Source organism: Nanorana parkeri, unplaced genomic scaffold (genome assembly GCF_000935625.1).
Source record: "Nanorana parkeri isolate BGI_ZX_2015 unplaced genomic scaffold, ASM93562v1 scaffold50, whole genome shotgun sequence".
In the NCBI taxonomy this organism is placed as follows: Eukaryota; Metazoa; Chordata; class Amphibia; order Anura; family Dicroglossidae; genus Nanorana; species Nanorana parkeri.
The window spans coordinates 2,681,092-2,699,187 of NW_017306318.1; the positions used below are offsets into that span (position 1 = coordinate 2,681,092).

The window sequence follows — 18,096 nt, forward strand, 5'->3', positions numbered from 1 at the left end:
AAAAATACAAGGAAGTGGATGTAGGTGAATGGAGCTGGATGCTCAATATCTCTCGTCTGGAGGTCCTCAGAAGATAATACAGTGGCTGTATAAAATAAAAAGGGGCATTTTGACTGAATTGACCTTCAATTAAAATTGCAAGACGATACGAACCAAAAAAAAAAAATGTTCTGTAGAATTCCAATTGTGTATATTTATTTGTCCTTTTTGACCTGCAGTAAATGTTCAGCAGCAGTGAAGATGCCATGGAATGGGTTAATCTTGACATCCACCATGATGTCACCAGTTAAACTTCTCCCATATGGGGGCAGCGGCCTTTAAACTATACTTGAAGCAGAGTATATCCAAGCAGGATGGAGAATAAACATTCCACTGGTTCTAAACATGAGGCCCCTAAAAACATGATGACTGGATGGACAAATAAAATGGCACTAGTGTAATCTACAAACACAAGACCGCCTAATCGCGATAATACGTAGAACCGCCAGTGAGCAGTCTATTTATTGAGATATTCCTCATTGTCTGGTTACCGGATATATACTCAGGAGGAGACCGCTATGGGTCAGCTTCAGTATGGTTGCTGCTTTATTAAAACTTCCAGCCAATGTAATTTGGGATTTTAATGATCTATGTGGAGATTTTTCTTCCAGGACAAAATGGCGTTGTACCGAGTCCTATAACGTATGTGTTCTGTCCTGGCTGGCTTATCTAGGTGATTGTGCTTAATGGCTTATTTACATAAAAGGCAAATTCACTTCTGAAACCATGTGAAGGCTGGAAATTCAAACTATGATCTGATCAAATGAATTCATAGCAGAGGCTACCGTCAGTTATGTGTCAAAGCGATCAATAGATGTAGTTCTATGCTGGTCCTAAACTTGTCAAGTTCAACTTGCTCCACCATCCAAGTTACTATTTATTCCAATGTAATGCGCAGTTATGCGGAGCAATAGGAGGACTCAAGCCTGACTTTTATCTTAAAAGTTGGTTTCTACACAAGTTCAGCGTTCTACGTCTCTTGATCTACCGCCTGCTTTCAGCTGGCCACCCACAGCTTAAATGTCATCAAATTCCTTCTGAATCGGCCAAGCCGTGAGCACCAATTGAATATCTGCCCAAACAGTTACCTTTTAAGTATGGATGCACCAATACTTTTTTTTCACCAATGCCATGTGCCCCGATTTATCAGGAAGTCGGGCGGTGGATCATGACCTTCCTGATAGAAGACCGGCTTCACTTCCTAGCCAATCAGGAAGCCAGGTGGCACGCCATGACCCGCCTTCTGACTTGCTGATTGGCTATGAAGCCAACTTCTCTTGTTGATGGTGCTGCCCTAGCTTCCTCACCAATCAGAGCTGGGAGGCGGGTCATGACGTGCTGTCCGGGTTCCTGTTTGGCTAGGAAGCTGGCTGCACTTGTTGCTAGGCAGCCTGGATTTTTAACCTATCAAGAAGCTGGGAAGCAGGTCAGAACCCGCCTCCCAGCTTCCTGACTGGAAAGGAAGCCGCTCCATGCTCCCTTGGCACTGCTGGTCAGAGGGAGATCTCCCTCTGACCGGAAGATCATGTATCAGAGCTAGGTATCGGAGCTTTTGGGCGAGTACGAGTACTGGGCCAAATATTCGGTATTGGCACCAATATCGGTGCATTCCTACCTTTTTAAGCACACTGGCAACCGTCACAGTTGGTATGGCTTATTTCAGCTCCAACAAACTTTCAAGCCGTCAAATGGCTGGTGGTGTAGCTGATCACATGTGCAGCACCATGGCAACTGCAATTCATATAGATGCTAAGATGGTGCTTTCCTTGGCTGTAAAGTATAGGAGGTTGTAGTTTCTGCTTTAAGGTTTGGAATAATAATGCTTTTTCTTCTCTCATGTGCTCAAGTTTGCTTTTTGTATGGTTCAGATCACTTGGCTGTGATTAGGAGGGGTAGAAGCCATAAATAAATCAATCCTGCTTTGTTCCAGATCCGCCAAATACATGCCACGTGTATCAGAATAAAAGGTGTGCCAAGTCTTTTATAGGTTTTGTTCTTTGGAAAGGAGCCTGCGTAGAGACATCTGATCCGTGCCAGCATGCATGGAAGGGATGGAAGCAGTGTTCTCTCTGCAGAGGTCCTATGCACCCCTGTCAAGTCAGAGCTACAGTTATCCAATGAATAGAAAGCATCTGCAAAGGCTTTGACACACTTTTGCTCTTCATTCAACAGACTCATGCTTCCTACTGATTGGATAACTGAAGCTCTGACTCGATGTGGTGTGTAGGACCTCTGCAGAGAGAACACTGCTTCTATACAAAGGGCAATGAGCACTCTCTACAGCATAATGGTGGTTTGCCGGAGTGGGAGCGTGTTATGTAGCCGGTTTAGGTGATCATAGTACATAGCCAAATTTATTTTCCAACAGATGGATGGTGATTGCTTGCTTTGCAGAACATTAAACTGTAGATGAGAAATGGGCTCCAATGTTTGACTTTGTCTCTGATCTTCCTGTGACTAACAGTTATTTGCATGCCTGAATGCTCCTGGACTTCAAACACTGCGACTTCCTAGTAAACAACGCCTGGTACTAATAATATGGAAGAACGTGCTCTTGTCTGATCATTGTAGGACGGCTTTGTGTTCATAGAGCATTAGAATGTAACACATCCTAGATGATGATTTGCTGTTTGCTGGACAGATTTAATAAGGCAATGCAAACGCTGTATTCTGATTGGACACTTCACTCATTGCTCTATGCCTTATTAAATTAGCCCAAATTGGTAGCCATTTTGTCGGCAGTCGGCTTCTGCATCAGATTTCCTTTACTAGGAAGCGAATGGTGACTGCAGCTGATCGGACCGGCTCGAATGAAATAGAGGGTCCAGATGGGGGCCACACATTGCAGAACTGGCCCAAAATTTGACTAGTATACGGCCAGCTTTCTTGATTAATGACATGAAGGCCTTGTCATGACATGAACGGTACCTGTGTTTTACTGTAGCCAGAAACATAATGGTACCGGAGTTCCTTTTTACCAGTAAGCAGTTGTCGGCTAGATCTGGTCTGTATCCGCCATGCCTAGTAATATCAATGTGTTCAATTGTATTCTCTGAACTGCCCACAAAATGGCTTTGTGCTCCAGGTTTCAGGGTTTCTCGAACAACCTCTCCCGGGCTTCTTACAATGTGAGATCCTTTACTGATTAGCATCTTTTGATTCTTGCAGCTCACGAACAAGAAAAACACGAAATCGATTCCCAGGAAAAATCAGGACAGGTAAGGAGAGAATTTCCAATGTGAAATGAGAGCCAATGCCAAGGCAGGAGACATCTGACCATTCAGATCCGCATTCCATAGCGGTGCATTGTGGGTCATGTGTAGATCCTTTTACAGCCTGCCTGTCACATCTTCATTATACACCACCTATAGGCATGACTATACAGAACGTATCTGATATAGCTCTTTTGTTTAAAGGTCCGATATAGAAGGTGATTATTCCAATCAATATTACTATCTCCAGTCATTTGAATGTAGCCCACATACTGGGAGGGCTGCAGACCTCAGGTTTAGGTGTAACAATAACGCTGAAGTACAGTTACCTTCATATGTCCCTGTGGAGTCCTTTGGATCCCAGACCCAGGCTGTACACAGGACCTCAACGTCTCTCCAAATTGAGATAAAAAGTGTGTATGTATAGTCCAAATTTTAAATGGGCAGAATAGGGAAGAGTTAAAAACCCCTGCCAATCCACTTCATGCTATTTGTGCTCCATTGGGGGGATTTTATCTTCCTTCCTGTCCCAAAGACGCAACCAGAAGTAAAATCTGAAAGTGACAGTTGGCACCGGAACAGGTATCGCCAGTGTAACCTTTCCACCCACCTCTTGCTCTGGTGACAACTGTATAAACTTGAATTTCCCATGCCTTTCTGTGGTCACCAGGATGAATCGGGCAGACGGATAGCAATAAAAACCTGATCGGGGTTTTCACCCTTTCCCAACCTAAAATGAAAAAAAAAAATCTTGCCCATACAGACATTTTATAAGGAAAGGCTAAACAATAATCCAACTGTTAAATATTGTCTCCCTATTGCCTGCATTCATTCAAGGGAAATAGCTTTTCACATGATCACATTAAAAACGTTATTTGGAAAATGTCTGAAGGACAGATAGGGAGGCAACATGTACAAGATGGTTTATTCTTTAAGTCCCTATGTCCCCCTACACTTAGCCCCGCCCACTCTCATTCAACTGTCAAATGCCAGAGCCTCTACCTGCCCTATGAAGGGGGACATATTGGCAGGAGGGGGTGGGCCTAGCCTCTACCTATTGGCAGGAGGGGGTGGGCCTAGCCTCTACCTATATGCATCATGTGTTTGGTTTGGCCCAATACTGCAGTGTGTTACATTTATGAGCACAGAGTGGTGGGGAAAAAAAAGCCGTATTCTGGAATCAACCCAATGTTCATTTTTATTTCAATGTCCACAGTCCGCTCCCAATCTCCAGGCCACGTATGTGTAATTAGTATGACCAGCGTTCACATTCTCATGTCACTGAATCCCCCTCCTGACATGAATCTCTCCTACAAAAGGCAGAACTTCCTGTTTATATCAGAGCAGCCGGCGTGCTGAAAATTGCCAGACGCAGATTGATGCCTATTACACATGTTGCTGTCAATGAAAACGTCTCCACCCAGGACCAGAACAGAAGTGCAGGGCTACTCTTGTCTCCATGATGTCATGCATTTTTTTTTTTCTTTGCCATTTCCTATTTAATTTATCGAACACAAATTTAAGTGCACTGTGACGCATGTAAGGGGCGGTGGGGGCTCTGCTTTTGTGTAGTTCAGCTGCAATCAGTGGCTTGTAGAGCATTTGAGTTTTAGGTTTATTCTTTAACCTGTGCACTATCCTTGCTAAAGGTCTCAAGATACAGATTGGATATCACTGAGAACCAGTACCAGTCAGAATGTCTTGCCGTTTACTCTCCGCCCATTCCTTTTAAACTCCACCCCTCTTAATGCCAAATCATGCATAAACAGACCCCCTTCATCACTCCAGATGGAGTGATGAAGGGGGTCACCATGTTCTATTGCATTTTGGAATGGGGGGGGGGAGTTAGGGTTCGGAACACCACTGTCAAGGTAATATTGCTATCTGTGTCCATCCCTTCCTGTCCTGAGTTGTCACCAGGACAAAGGGAAATCTTCCAATTGTGAACCTCTGTAAAAAAAAAAAAAAAAAAAAAGTCAAGGCAACTAACTGGACTTGCTGTAATTTTCTTGAGTTTTCACTGGTCATCCAACCAGCTTCCAATGGGGACACTTGTTCAATGACAACTCAGATGGGCTTACACACCCTCACAGATTTTCTCTCACTTCCCATCATCACAACAGGAAGTGAAAGTAAAGCGCCCCAGTAGGACACAAACGGAATGACCAAACGTGGCAGGGTTATCCCTTTTGGCATTTGATATATGTTAAAAAAAAAAAACTGGACAATGGCCGCTTTCATACTTCTCCCATGACAGGATTACCATTTTGCATTTATATTGCAGAACAGAGTTTTACCAACAGAGCCAAATCCTTGTGTGGTATCAGAATTGGGCTGAGTAAGCAATGATGCCTTGTTTACGGAGATCAGTAGATGCCTCACTAGTACTAGGAGAGGTTGGAGGCCATCTGGCCGTGTCTAGAGCCAAGCTACGTAACATAGCCACTGTTGTTAGAAATTCTGGTTAGCCTACACCAGCCTTGACCCAATCAACGGTGTTCTAACTGCTCACACATTTCACAACCTGATCACTGCAAGAACAATTGAACTACTTGCAAAGGTTGGGTCGTGTGTGTAGTGGACTGATACAAAAAGACAGCAGCAATTATTTTTGTAGTGCAGGTTAGTAAATCACCACTGCAGTCTGGTTGGTATGGATAGCTCAGGGTACTCTTTGCTCTCCTCCTACAACCCCAGTGCTACTTCAGTCACCAGCAGAGCAGCCCAATTCCGTCACTGAGATATTTACAGCCATGCTCTTATTTCTCCATCGACATTCTCATCTTTCACAGAAAGCTTTGGTTTGTTTTGCTTTTATTTTGCTTTTTTTTATTATTATAATATCACCATTTTATTTTTCTGTTCATGTTACGTTTTGTTTTACATTCTGAAGACATCCTCAACTCCATCCCTTCCCAAACACTCTTCAACCCGAAGCTCCACCATCCCCAAACGATCCCCTTCCACTAGCACAACCACCCAGAAAAAACCTTCTAGCCCCACAGTCCCTCCCACGAGGAGCCTCACACAGAGGGCATCCCCAGCCTCGTACCGCCCGCTGAGCACCCCTTCACGGGTAAAGGTAAGAAGAGGTCCTGCGTGAGTTAGTGATGGATCTGATAACAAATGCTTGCTTGATTTGCCCAGGGCTGTCCTTTTCATTCCATTAACACATGCTGACTTTCATTCTTGCCATAATTTTTCTTTCATAACTGGCTTTTCTGTTTGGTCGCTGAAATGCTTTTGTGCAATAACTAGTGTATGTACATACGAGGGTACTTAATACTTTTGAGTTAACTTGATGCAAGGGTAAAATGGGGGTGTCCAGTTTACCACTGGTATGGATTGGAACCTTGGGGGAAGATATCCTGAGGATACTGTTGCTATGCCACACCCACGTGCCCCCATTAGCACCAACATTGTAATATTTCCTGCTTTCTGGGGCAGTTTAAAAGCTAGCTCCGTGCAAACCTGATCTTCAGACTGGCTGATTTTTAGGCAACTGGAGTCAGATGTGGGCTAATTTCTCAGGGATTTCATGAACCATCCCCATAAATATACTTTGTTCCGTCCAATTTGATGCAGCCAATACAAAAGCAAATGATTGCTCCCTGAATGGATTCTCCATAACGTGGGATAATTGGAGGGTTTAGCTAAGAGAGCGTGACACCATTGTAATGGCTGGAACATACTAGTGCAAGGAAATATGGTTGGCGTCTCAATGAGCCATCCAATAGTTTTAGTCTGCTGGTGCCCATTCATAACTGAAGTACCAACTTTCCTGTATAAATATGAGGGGGATAGGCTAGAAGTTTCCAACCCAGGAGAACCCTAGATGGTCAGTGCACGTTGTTTGGTTGCAATAATGGGGGATTATGGGAAGACTAGCAGGGGTAAGTTGACAATTTGATACTCCTTCTGGGCGGTCATAGCTATGTTTCCTGTCCAGCCATAGGTAAAATGATTGGTGTATGCAGCCATTTTCAGTGATATAAACAGACCAAAGAGCAGTCCTGCACTGATGGAGACCATCACACATTCTGCCAAGTCTTGTTTAGGGGGTGCAAAATTAGCCCCGAGTACCTGCCCCTCTCCTAAGAGCTGTGTGGACAAACCACTTCATAGTAAGACAATGACAGGGCTATTCACAGAAAAGTGAAGAGTTTGGAGAAGGCAGGAGAAGTGACCAAACTAGGACAACATAGCTGAACTGGAATAATTCTCCAATTCAGCTCACTTTCCAGTACAGCTATGTTGTCCTAGATTGGTGAAGAGTTTGGAGAAGGCAGAACTGACCAAACTCTTCACCCTTTTTGTGAATAACCCTTTAAGTGTTGCCAGCCAACCTAGAAAAGCAGTGTTGGGTGTCTCTGTACTATATTACATTCTCCATTGCTTTTGATTGCTAATGTTTGCATTTCATGTATAACAGGATGGGGTTGAGAGTGCAGGGGGTAAGCCGGCTCCCAAAGGACCCACCAACACATCCAGAATCCCTTCAAAGACACCCACAGCAGTCCCCAAGACTCCCCCTGGCGGTAAGTCAGTTGATAATGCCAGCAAATCAATAGACTCAAAATAGTGCATTGTGACCAATTAAAATCAATTATAGGTTTGGCTTCAGTAAAGTTCAATGTGGTTACTTGGGGTTTCCGCACTTTGTTCTTAAGCCACTAAAGGAGGGCTGCTCAAAGCATGGAAGATCTGGAAGTTCTATATGTAATCCAATAGGAACGTCTTTTGTTCATCTGTATGCTTGTGTATACTTTATTAGACCTGGAACTTCCTTTTAAAGGAAATTTGTTGATTCAGAACTGTCTTTTTTATATCCATTTTGGAGAAAAATCTGAATGGTTTGGGATGGATGCTTAGCTGGTAAAGTATATGCAGGGTGGGCTTTCTTTAACCAGGTGACTTAGGAAATACAAACAGTTCTTACACAAGAGCCACCAATCGGCACTAAACAATGATAGTAAGACAATGGGGACTGGTGGTCAAGTCTCCCCTACAATGCCCATTACAGACTTAGGACGTTGTATTGATGTGTTCCCCTCCCCAGATACTTCCAGACCCCACCTGGGTCTACATGTGGCCTCCTCCAGGCTTGAGGACTGTTCAGCTTCTTCAACCTTGTACATGCCACCCCAAGGCTAGGCCTGGGGGTGGACTGACTGAGCACATGGTATTTCCTGAGTATTTAGGCACTTCCCCAGCATGCACCACTGGCCATGAAACGGCTGGTGAGGCATAGACACTCCTAATGTTCCCCTATTGGCTGCCAAACCCCACAGGTAGGTGCAATCAATAGCAGAACGCATAGATTAACCAAATGATACTAGACTACAAATCATCCAGGCTGATTACAATGCTAGTAATACTAGATTTTAGGTAACCCCTTCCACCTTAAGTAGAGTGGCTACACTAATTGACCATGCCTTGTTCTACACTGTCTCTGGGTGGAGATGGCCATTTTGGTAGAGGCAGGGTTTTGCTTCCTCATGCCAGAGCTCCTCCTAATGGACTGCTGGGGGTCATGATGAAAAGATAACACGAGAGGTGGAAGAAGCAGGGAGATGCTTGCACTTCAGAGCCTCAGGTACAACTTCATCTCCAGCATTAAGCAGCACAGTAGTGACATCACCAAATTTCAGGAGATCTGTGTCACAATGTTATCAGTTAAAGCATCATTATCAAAGGGTGTCTGTTAGCTACAGGAGGCTTTTATGACCTTAGGGTAATGGGAGGATACAAACTGGCGTCCTCCCGTTACCCTAAGCTCAGTATACCACGAGCTACAGCTTGCGGTATACTGAGACGCTGAAGTGGATCCCGACAATTGTCTGGATTCGCCCAGCTGCGTGAGTGACAGCTGGCCCTGACTATCTAGAGGCAGAGCCAGCTGTACCCTCCCAATCGCAGGTCAGCTAGAACTATAACATTTTGTGAGTTCTTTTCACTCACCTCCATCAGGCTTGAAGGCTTGGACTACACCACGTTGTACATTAATTTGATTTATTTGTTGTGTTTTACAGGTGTGAGAAGAGATCAGAAAAAGGTGCCACCCAGCGTGGGAAAAGGTGAGAGAGGTGAGCGGTTCATAGGACAGGTGTCATGAAGTATTGCAGTCCCTTATGTTCCTCATCATTAGGCACTTATATATCAATATGATATATGTGGCCACTAGAAGTATGAGATACAAGTGATCATTCAGTGTGACTAAACTGATCGAATTTAAAGGAGAACTATGGGGTTAAGTCTTTAACCCATAGTTCTCCAGGTAACGGGAGGACACAAATTAGCGTCCTCCCGTCACCACAGGCTTAGTATACCCTGAGCTGTAGCTCGCGGTATACTGAGACGCCGTCTGCGGATCCCGACAATTGTGCCAGGATCCGCCCAGCTGTGTGAGTGACAGCTGGCTATGCCAGAGCCAGCTGTACCCGCCCCCTTCCCCGTCCAATCCGCCAGTCAGCGCTGGCGGATCGGACAGGGGAGGGGGGAATCCAGCCCCTCCCCTGTCACGGCAGAGAGCCGTGACAGGATCGAGAGGTGAGCGAACGCCGGTATGTGTTAGCTCACCTCCCGAGCTACTGAGCCGACCTGTGACAGTCTCATTGTCACAGGTCAGCTAGAACTATGAGGTGAGGGAAAAGCACTCACCTCATAGTTCTCACTAAATAATAAAAATCACAGGCCAAAGGCTTGTTTAATCCAAAGGAGCTCGCAATTACTTTTGACCGATGAACTTGGCTAAACTAATTTGCCAAGGCCAAAATCTGTGTGCATGTCGGGGAAACAAGCAGAATTCAGATTGGTTTTGATAACTCGTGTAAATGTTTCTGGCAACATAGGGCTCCATTAAGTTGAAGGGCAATTAGTTGAACGCTCCTTCAGCATAGAAGGGCAATTAGTTGAACGCTCCTTCAGCATAATTGTGACAACAGGTGCAGAGTTATCAATCCCTTTCAGGATAACTAAAACCTTTCTATCTGAAATAAAACAAATAGCCAGGACAATGCTGATTGGTCAGAAGCTGTAATAAAACCTACTCCAAATTTTCCTGCAGCGGAATCCCCAAAATCTGGTGATCGAAGCGGATACAGCAGCCCTGGGTCTCCCAGCACTCCCACAAGTCGCTCCCGCACACCTTCACAGGTGGCATCCAACCGGGAACCCAAAAAGGTGGCCATTGTGCGTACTCCCCCCAAATCTCCCGCCTCTGCCAAAAGCCGTCTTCAGCCGGTCCCCGGCCCAGTGCCAATACCCGATCTGAAGAACATCAGATCTAAGATCGGCTCTACGGACAACATCCGGCACACGCCAGGAGGAGGCAAGGTATCTGAGCATTGTCGGGGGTTTGGTTGGTAGGCTTCCTAATGTGGATAAGGGGGATTTTACATCAGAAGCCCCCACTTCACATCCACCCTCCTTCCCCACATTGCTGCGAATGTTGGCTCATGATCTGGACTCCTGAAGAAAGGAGGGCTTTGATATGAAGGGGTTCCTAATGTGGATGGGAGGTGTAGGGGGGGGGCTTCTAATGTGGAAAAAGGAGCTATGTAAGAAGACGACTTACTAATTGCCGTCTCCTTGTTGTCCAACTTCTCTCTGCCAGTCACCTCCATCCAATGGGGTACATTCCCACATCTGTCTGTCACGCCATCCACTCTCGCCCGCTTCATGCCATCTGCTGCCCGTTTCTTTTTTCTGTTCTGTTTTACCACCTGCGCCTACCTCGTTCCTCCCGCAGGTGCAGATTGTCCACAAGAAAGTGGATGTCGGTAGTATTCAGTCCAAGTGTGGATCCAAGGACAACCTGAAGCATGTCCCTGGGGGAGGAGCAGTGAGTGACGACACTCTCCGTACAGATACACCGACACTCTGCCACCAGTGCACCAATCAGCCGTCACCAGCCCCCAACATGGCTTCCCTTCTGCTTGCTTACTTTAATTTTTCTCATTCTGGCTGCCTGCACTGACACACTGTAATAACATCCTACTGAAAGCTTAGATTATACAAGATTAACAAGTGTGCTGGATAACGGATGATTACAACACAATCACGTTCCTATATGTAAATGTACTGGGTTCTGTATGGTGCATTGCATGTTGTAAATACATATTACAGTGCAGAGATATGAATATGGGGAACCACCATCTGTGGGAGCCGCAATTTGTACATGACTAGAATAGTGTTGTCATTGTACAATGCAGAATAAAGCAGGATTGTGGTCTAAAGAGTAATAATAGGAATGCACCGATACCGAGGATTTGGGGCAAGTACTTGCCCCAAATCTCCGATACCAGAACTTCTGGTCAGGGGGAGCTCTCCCTCTGACGGGCAATGCTGAGGGAGCATGGCGCCGGCTCCCTTTTCCAATCAGGAAGCCGAGCGGCACGTCATGACTTATTGCTGTGCAGTGTGGCTTCCTGACCAATGAGAAAGCCAGAATACAAGTCATGACGTGCCGCCCGTCTTCCTGATTGGCTGAGAAGCTGGCTCCACTTTTTGCTTGGCAGCCTGGCTTCCTAACCAATTAGGAAGCCAGATGGCACTTCATAACTCTCCCCCCTGGCTTCCTGATTGGTCAGGAAGCCTCAGCATGGGAAGCCAGTGTTCTTTCACTAGAACACCGGCTTCACAGGCAATCAGGAAGTTGGGCGACGGGGTCATTATCCACTACCCGACTTCCTGATAATCGGGGTACACAGCACCAATACTTGGTACTCGATACAGAAAAACTGGTGTTGGTGCATCCCTAGTAATAAGTATACATAGTTATACCAAGGCTTGCGCATATTCAAACCATAAGACAATATAGAGTGAGGTCATTGTCCAGAAGGGTTTCAATGGATTTCTAGATGCTCTGTTTGGAGAACCTTTTGTTATAATAATGCGCATGGGTCATCCCCTGTCCCCGGTTTTACCTAGAGCAGAAGCTGCAGTGACATCTGCTGATAGAATCTGGTATTGCAACATGACCATAAAATACAATCGTTCAGAGAGCCATTGTATAGAAATGGTTGTACTGCACTTAATAACGCAGTGTGAGTAAGGTTGAAGGGTCTGCAGTGCAGGACCAGCGTCCAAGTCAAGAGGGAGGTTTACCTATAGGAACCATACCGTGAGATGTTACGGCTGCTTTCTCTAACCACGCTAGCATACTTCAATCCCTAACATGAAGCATTCCTAATAACTCTTTGATTGTTCGAAGTGCACCTGTAACCTAAACACTATGCATGCGGCCATTCTATGGGCTGGAGCGATGAGTAAATCTCCGGAGGAGGCACTGCTGTTACGTCCCTTGGTCTGTGTTTAGAATGGCTGCTTTCTGTGTTTAGGTGGCAGATACTTGGGTGCTGGAACGGACACTAATTCTTGAACAGCCAATGGCATTCGTTTGGCGTTTCCACCGTTAATATTGTCTCTCTCCAATCCTCAGGTGCAGATCACACACAAACCAATCAGTCTCACACACGTGACATCCAAGTGCGGCTCTATGGGCAATATCCACCACAAGCCAGGTACAGCCATCCTTCCATAACTGGAACATACTTTGTAATGCCAGCCAAACGGTTGTTTTCTTTTAGCATTGGAGAGAATGATGAAGAACTAGAATCTAACCCTTGCTTATTCTATACAGGATTGTAGTTTTCACCTACAGGGGAAACATTTAGAGTTTTGCCCTGGCGGGGCCGACTGCACAGGCTTTGCTTGCCCAATCCAATGCTGCCTGCTCAGTACCGATAACTGGCACCAATCAGGGATCCCTCCTAAAGCTTTTCATTGAATCACGGCATAAAAGCAGTAGCGAGATGGTGACCCGTTTCACCACCAACAGCAGGCCTCAGGCATTTTCATAGACTTAAATGGGCCATAACAGTCCCATTGGAGTAAGGCCCCATTCAAATCCATGGGAAGTTACTATGCAGGCAGGATCTGTAGGCACCTGGGGAGAGTTTAGCATGGAATTGATGACTTCCATATGATATACAAGCTTCATCAGGTCCCATGTTTTAATTATGTTTCCTATGACGGCCTCCCAGACTAAAACGGCCACTTATTGTAAAGCCTACAGCAGCAAAGGGAAGAGGTGTTAGTGGCTATGGACATGTTTTCACAAGTAGGGCCCATCACTTGTCTGTGTCTCTCCTTTTACAGGTGGAGGCAACATCGAGCTGAAATCGGAGAAGCTGGATTTTAAGGAGAGGATCCAGTCTAAGATCGGCTCAATGGACAATATTACTCATGTGCCCGGGGGAGGACACAAAAAGGTAATGTGTATCCACTTGCACCAGCCAGCTGCAGAATGAGAATGTCCACTTCTGCGCCCTTTGTCATGTGATCACATCATAGGAGCAGATCCTATGATCCCCCCGGGCTATGGTAACTAAATGACATGGTATATAATTACAAAGATGTGGTATCACCAGGTAAAATCCTAGCATTGTACTATGGATCTGTCTGCTCCTCCTAAGAGGCCAGGCACAATGCATCGTAAGAGTAAAGCCCCCTGCTATAACCCATGCTCTTCAGCAGCAGGTAGGTGGTTAAAGTTAGGAAGCCAAACTGGACCCTTCAACAGCCCAATCCTGCAGAAACACCAGCCCGGTTTACCAGGTACTATGTGTGAGAACTGAATAAGCCTTGGTGAAATAGTCCAAGGAACCCTTTACCTGATCACTGAGGAAAGGTACAGGTAAATTGGACCTGGAATTGGAATGTGGACTCCACCTTTACCATAACAAAACCTCCACCATTTTGAGGACCTTCTGTGTTCCTTTCTTTGCCAGGTCAGGAGGCAATTCCCATACAGAAAAGCCCACCTGTATCTCTCGCAATACACTCTATGGTAATTGGTGGTATTGTAGCAGACTTTCCAGTTACAATCTTTTTGTTGTGGGGAAAGACCTGGTATTGGTTGGAGGGACATGCACTGAGGGATATTACAATGGGGGATACTCATCTGATGCATGGGGCCCAAAGTATCCTACTACAGCCCTAAGTCTTGTGTCCCTGCCCTTCCCATAATCCTGCAGCTGGAAGTAGAAGTTGATGTATTGATCCCGCAGAAGTGGACATCTCATGGTAGCATCCTGCCACTGTATGACTAACCAGTCTATGAAATGTGTGTGATATTTCTAATAACAGCTTGTAAGCACTTCTCTCTCTAGCTGTGTGGAGCAGAACCTGGCTCTCTACTTCATGCTACTTCTGCAGAACCAAAACTATCTCTGTTCTACTCCTACCCACCAATGCTGATCTCTGCTGAGTGCACTCCGTGTGTGTCCCCCAGCAAGGGTAGTGCTTTGCTCTGGAGGCCCAGCAATGAGGTCTCTAGTCTCTCTGCAGTCACTCTTTCCCCTCCTATGCAGAACTATTGTTTGGTTTCTACTCTACAGTCCGCACACCTTTTCCCACTTCTACAAAACCGTTCCTTGCGCTCAGCCCGCATCACAGAAATGTTGCCTTTCTCTCTCTCACCAACTTCTCCTTTTTGTTTCCTTCCTTCTGCAATGCTGGCGGGAAATCATGGCCTTTTACATGTACCATACTATATTAAAAGGAAGATCAGCACCGGCACAGGTCCTGTGCAGTCTAGATATAATTGGGCTTCCTCATCATGGCAGCCTACTTACAGGTCCTAAAAGGTCCAATTTGGCACTGTATGACCTTAGTAAATAAGCTCCAAGTCTGGAAGCAGAAATCAATCCATATAAAAAGCCATGACTTCTCTGGAAGCACCAATCTCTCGCTCTGCCTATTCAATGCCATCAATTCCCATATTCCTCCCTCATCCTATTGCCTTCTTTCCTGCACATTATTATTTCTAGGCTTTCCCATTTCTCCAGTCATCAGTGCCAGAAGGGAAATTAGCATCTCAGTCATAATTACGTAATTCTCTCCAATGCAGTGTAAGGCTGACGCAGGCCATAGAAGAACCATATTCATATACAAGGGTCAGGAGTAAAAGGTTCTGCACCACATTGGTCCTTTAGTCATGCCGGGTTAGAATCAGCACAGAGGAACTCGAGCATACACTTTGGACAAATCTTAGGAACCAGATCGCCAATGCTCCTTAAAAGTGACAGCTGGTGCTGAATTTTTAAAGGTTTAACCCCTTCATGACTGAGCTTGTTTTTAGTTTCTGTTCGTAAATGACTGATTGTCAACGTATATTACTGCTGTGGAAGAAAGTAAAAAACAATATATAATGTGTGGGTGCAGAGGACAGATAGACATGCATATGTATGTCTAACACCTCACTTAGGACAAATAAAATATAAAAAAAAGGAAGAAAAAAACCCCACTTTTTTTCCCAGTTTTGATTTGTAGTATTTGTTACAAAACCAGCACAGCAAAAAAAAAAAAAAAATGCTATAAATATTCATTTATTTGTCCTTTATTTTTTTTCTACACCTTTATTTTATTATTACACTTTTTAAATAATTTAGTGACACTGATCCTGCAGCAGTTCAGGATTCAGCTGTCACTAAAGGTTTTCTGAACTTTCCAACAACGCTCAGAAAACGGAAACATTCTTCTTTCAGGAATAGAGACATTATGTATCTGTTCCTGAAAGTGAAAGGAGAAAAAAAAAGCCAGTATACGATCCGAGAGAGCTATCTCTAGATCGTTTGCCCCCTCTGCTTTGACTCAGACACCCGATATTAAGGTGTCTGAAAAAGGTTAACCCTTTCATTAATGAATGCCTCTGTACTGGCATCCATTAATGAATGGTAACCGCTGATTCTCAGCCGCTACCAGCCCTCTAATGCAGCAAATAACTCGTCACCTACAGTGTACGTGACGAGTCATTTGGTCCCTTTGTGGCAGGACGTACAGTGTACATCTCCCATCACGAAGGGGTTAATATAGTTCTTGCCAATAGCGTTGGCTCCTAAAATAAAGTCCTGCTGGCTCTTGGATTGGACAGATTGTCTCCTGAATTCCATATTATTCTGTCCACCCCCTGGTCTATTGTAAGATGTATTGCATAGCCACAGCCAGGACAGGGGTCTGATCTACCATCCTAGTGCTACCATCCTAGTGCAAGGCAGCAAACTCCTGCAATGACTATTCACATAGTCCTCTGGTTATGTGTTCCATTACTACACTATAGAATACATAACCGTCAGCTCAGACAGGAAGTCAGAAGCCGAGAGCATATCTGGCCAATCAGCAGATAGTTTTCTGTTTTTAAAGACAATATATGGGGAAGTGGGCTCGTATTGCAGAGATTTACTATATAATAAAATGTGCTTTCATTTTGCCCAAACATACAATTAATCCATCAGAGTTTCATGTCCCCAGTCTGGAGCGTGTTTAGATTTCCTGTGTGCTCTGTGTATGTTCCAGAACATTTACTTCCTGTGGGTTTTTAAACACGGTATAGAGAAGTATTAGAGGCAATTATGGATGACACAACTGTAGTAACTTAGATCAAACACCTCTGATGCCCACCAACCAACTACCTCTCCATCCTCCTCTGTGAATTCCCCCCCCCTTTTTAGACATTGCCATCCTCATGTGTACCTTCCACCATCTACACCCTAGACTTGACTTCTCCATCCTCATCTGTGTACCTTCCACTCTTAGTCTAGACTTAACCATCCAAACCATCCACCCCCTTTGTCCTACACATCACTTCATCTTCCTCTGCGTACTTCCCCCCATTCATCCTACATTTCACTTCTCCATCTTCTTCTGTCCACCTTCCACCCCCTTCAATTCTCCATCTTCCTCTGTGTACATTCCATCCCCTTCATCCCACACAAAATCATCTTTTCACCCCCAGAGAGAGAAAGGGAACGAAGACAAGCCAAGGGGGAGTCTTTCCCCAAACGGGTTCCCCAACATTCCTCCACCCCCTCTGCCTGAAGAGCCTGAATTACTAGATGGGGAGAGCGGTAAGTACTGGACTGTCTTCCAAGCAGTAACAAAGCACTAAGAGCCACTAAGATCCAGCAGTTCTAATTAGAAGTTATTTTCGGCCACAAGCTCTAAGAATGGGTCACTGGTCATTTCAGCTTAACAATCACTTGGCTGTTGTCACACTCTACATTTACACAAGGGTAAAGTTTTGCTCTAAGCTACAACATTTACTGTGTACGGTGGCCCCCTAAGTCCAAAAGTCTCAGCTGCAAAAATGAACAAGATTTTGACTTCCTGTACTTCAGATTACATTGCTAGAGAATCGTGACTGGAGCTTCCACAACATCTATGTCCACACAGCTCGTTTTCTTTTAATAGAAGCATAGCAGTACATTAAAAGCCCTCCAGTAGAAGCACTGTGACAATACTCCTGGCTTGACCAAGGTCCAGAGGAAATAAACAGCCTTTCCTAAAGCCTAGTAAAGGCTTAAAGTGACACCAAACTCAGGAGATAAATCTTAAAATGTATTCAAGTACTCACACAATAAAGATACATTGTTGTTCATGGTTATCACTCGGCTGTAGATCTTAAAGTTATCTCTGAATTGGTGCTGACACTGTCCTTCCTTCTGGAGGGGGGGCTACTGTAAAGTAGTCATCGCTCCAAGCTCACTGCCCTGATGGCCTACAACCTCCCAAATTAGTTAAAACAGGGGTGCCCACAAGGTCAATCGCGATCTACCAGTCGATCGCATAGCGATCACTGGTAGATCGCCATTTCCATCTCCTCCCTCCGCTTCTCTAGATCCCCGCTGCTCTCCCCAGCGGGGATCCGAGAAGAAGTGAAGGAACCGGCGGCAGGGGAGGAGGGATCTGCTGTCGCAGAGCGGTGGAGAGGGAGAGATCTGACAGCCGGCACCTCTCTCCCCTCACTGCTCGTCTGTTCTGTCACAGCGGCTCCGCCCCCCCC

At 45.2% G+C, this 18,096-nt stretch overlaps 1 protein-coding gene across 1 annotated transcript in view; it reads left to right on the top strand.

Moving 5' to 3' along the window:
* LOC108802437 (microtubule-associated protein tau-like) overlaps nucleotides 1-18,096 on the top strand; it is a 73,773-nt gene that overhangs the window by 52,632 nt on the left and 3,045 nt on the right. The window contains exons 6-13 of the mRNA XM_018574294.1: nucleotides 3,208-3,257; nucleotides 6,145-6,333; nucleotides 7,684-7,789; nucleotides 9,284-9,337; nucleotides 10,318-10,586; nucleotides 11,002-11,094; nucleotides 12,694-12,775; nucleotides 13,413-13,525. Coding sequence (XP_018429796.1) covers nucleotides 3,208-3,257; nucleotides 6,145-6,333; nucleotides 7,684-7,789; nucleotides 9,284-9,337; nucleotides 10,318-10,586; nucleotides 11,002-11,094; nucleotides 12,694-12,775; nucleotides 13,413-13,525 — 956 coding nt within the window. The remainder of the gene's footprint in view (nucleotides 1-3,207; nucleotides 3,258-6,144; nucleotides 6,334-7,683; nucleotides 7,790-9,283; nucleotides 9,338-10,317; nucleotides 10,587-11,001; nucleotides 11,095-12,693; nucleotides 12,776-13,412; nucleotides 13,526-18,096) is intronic.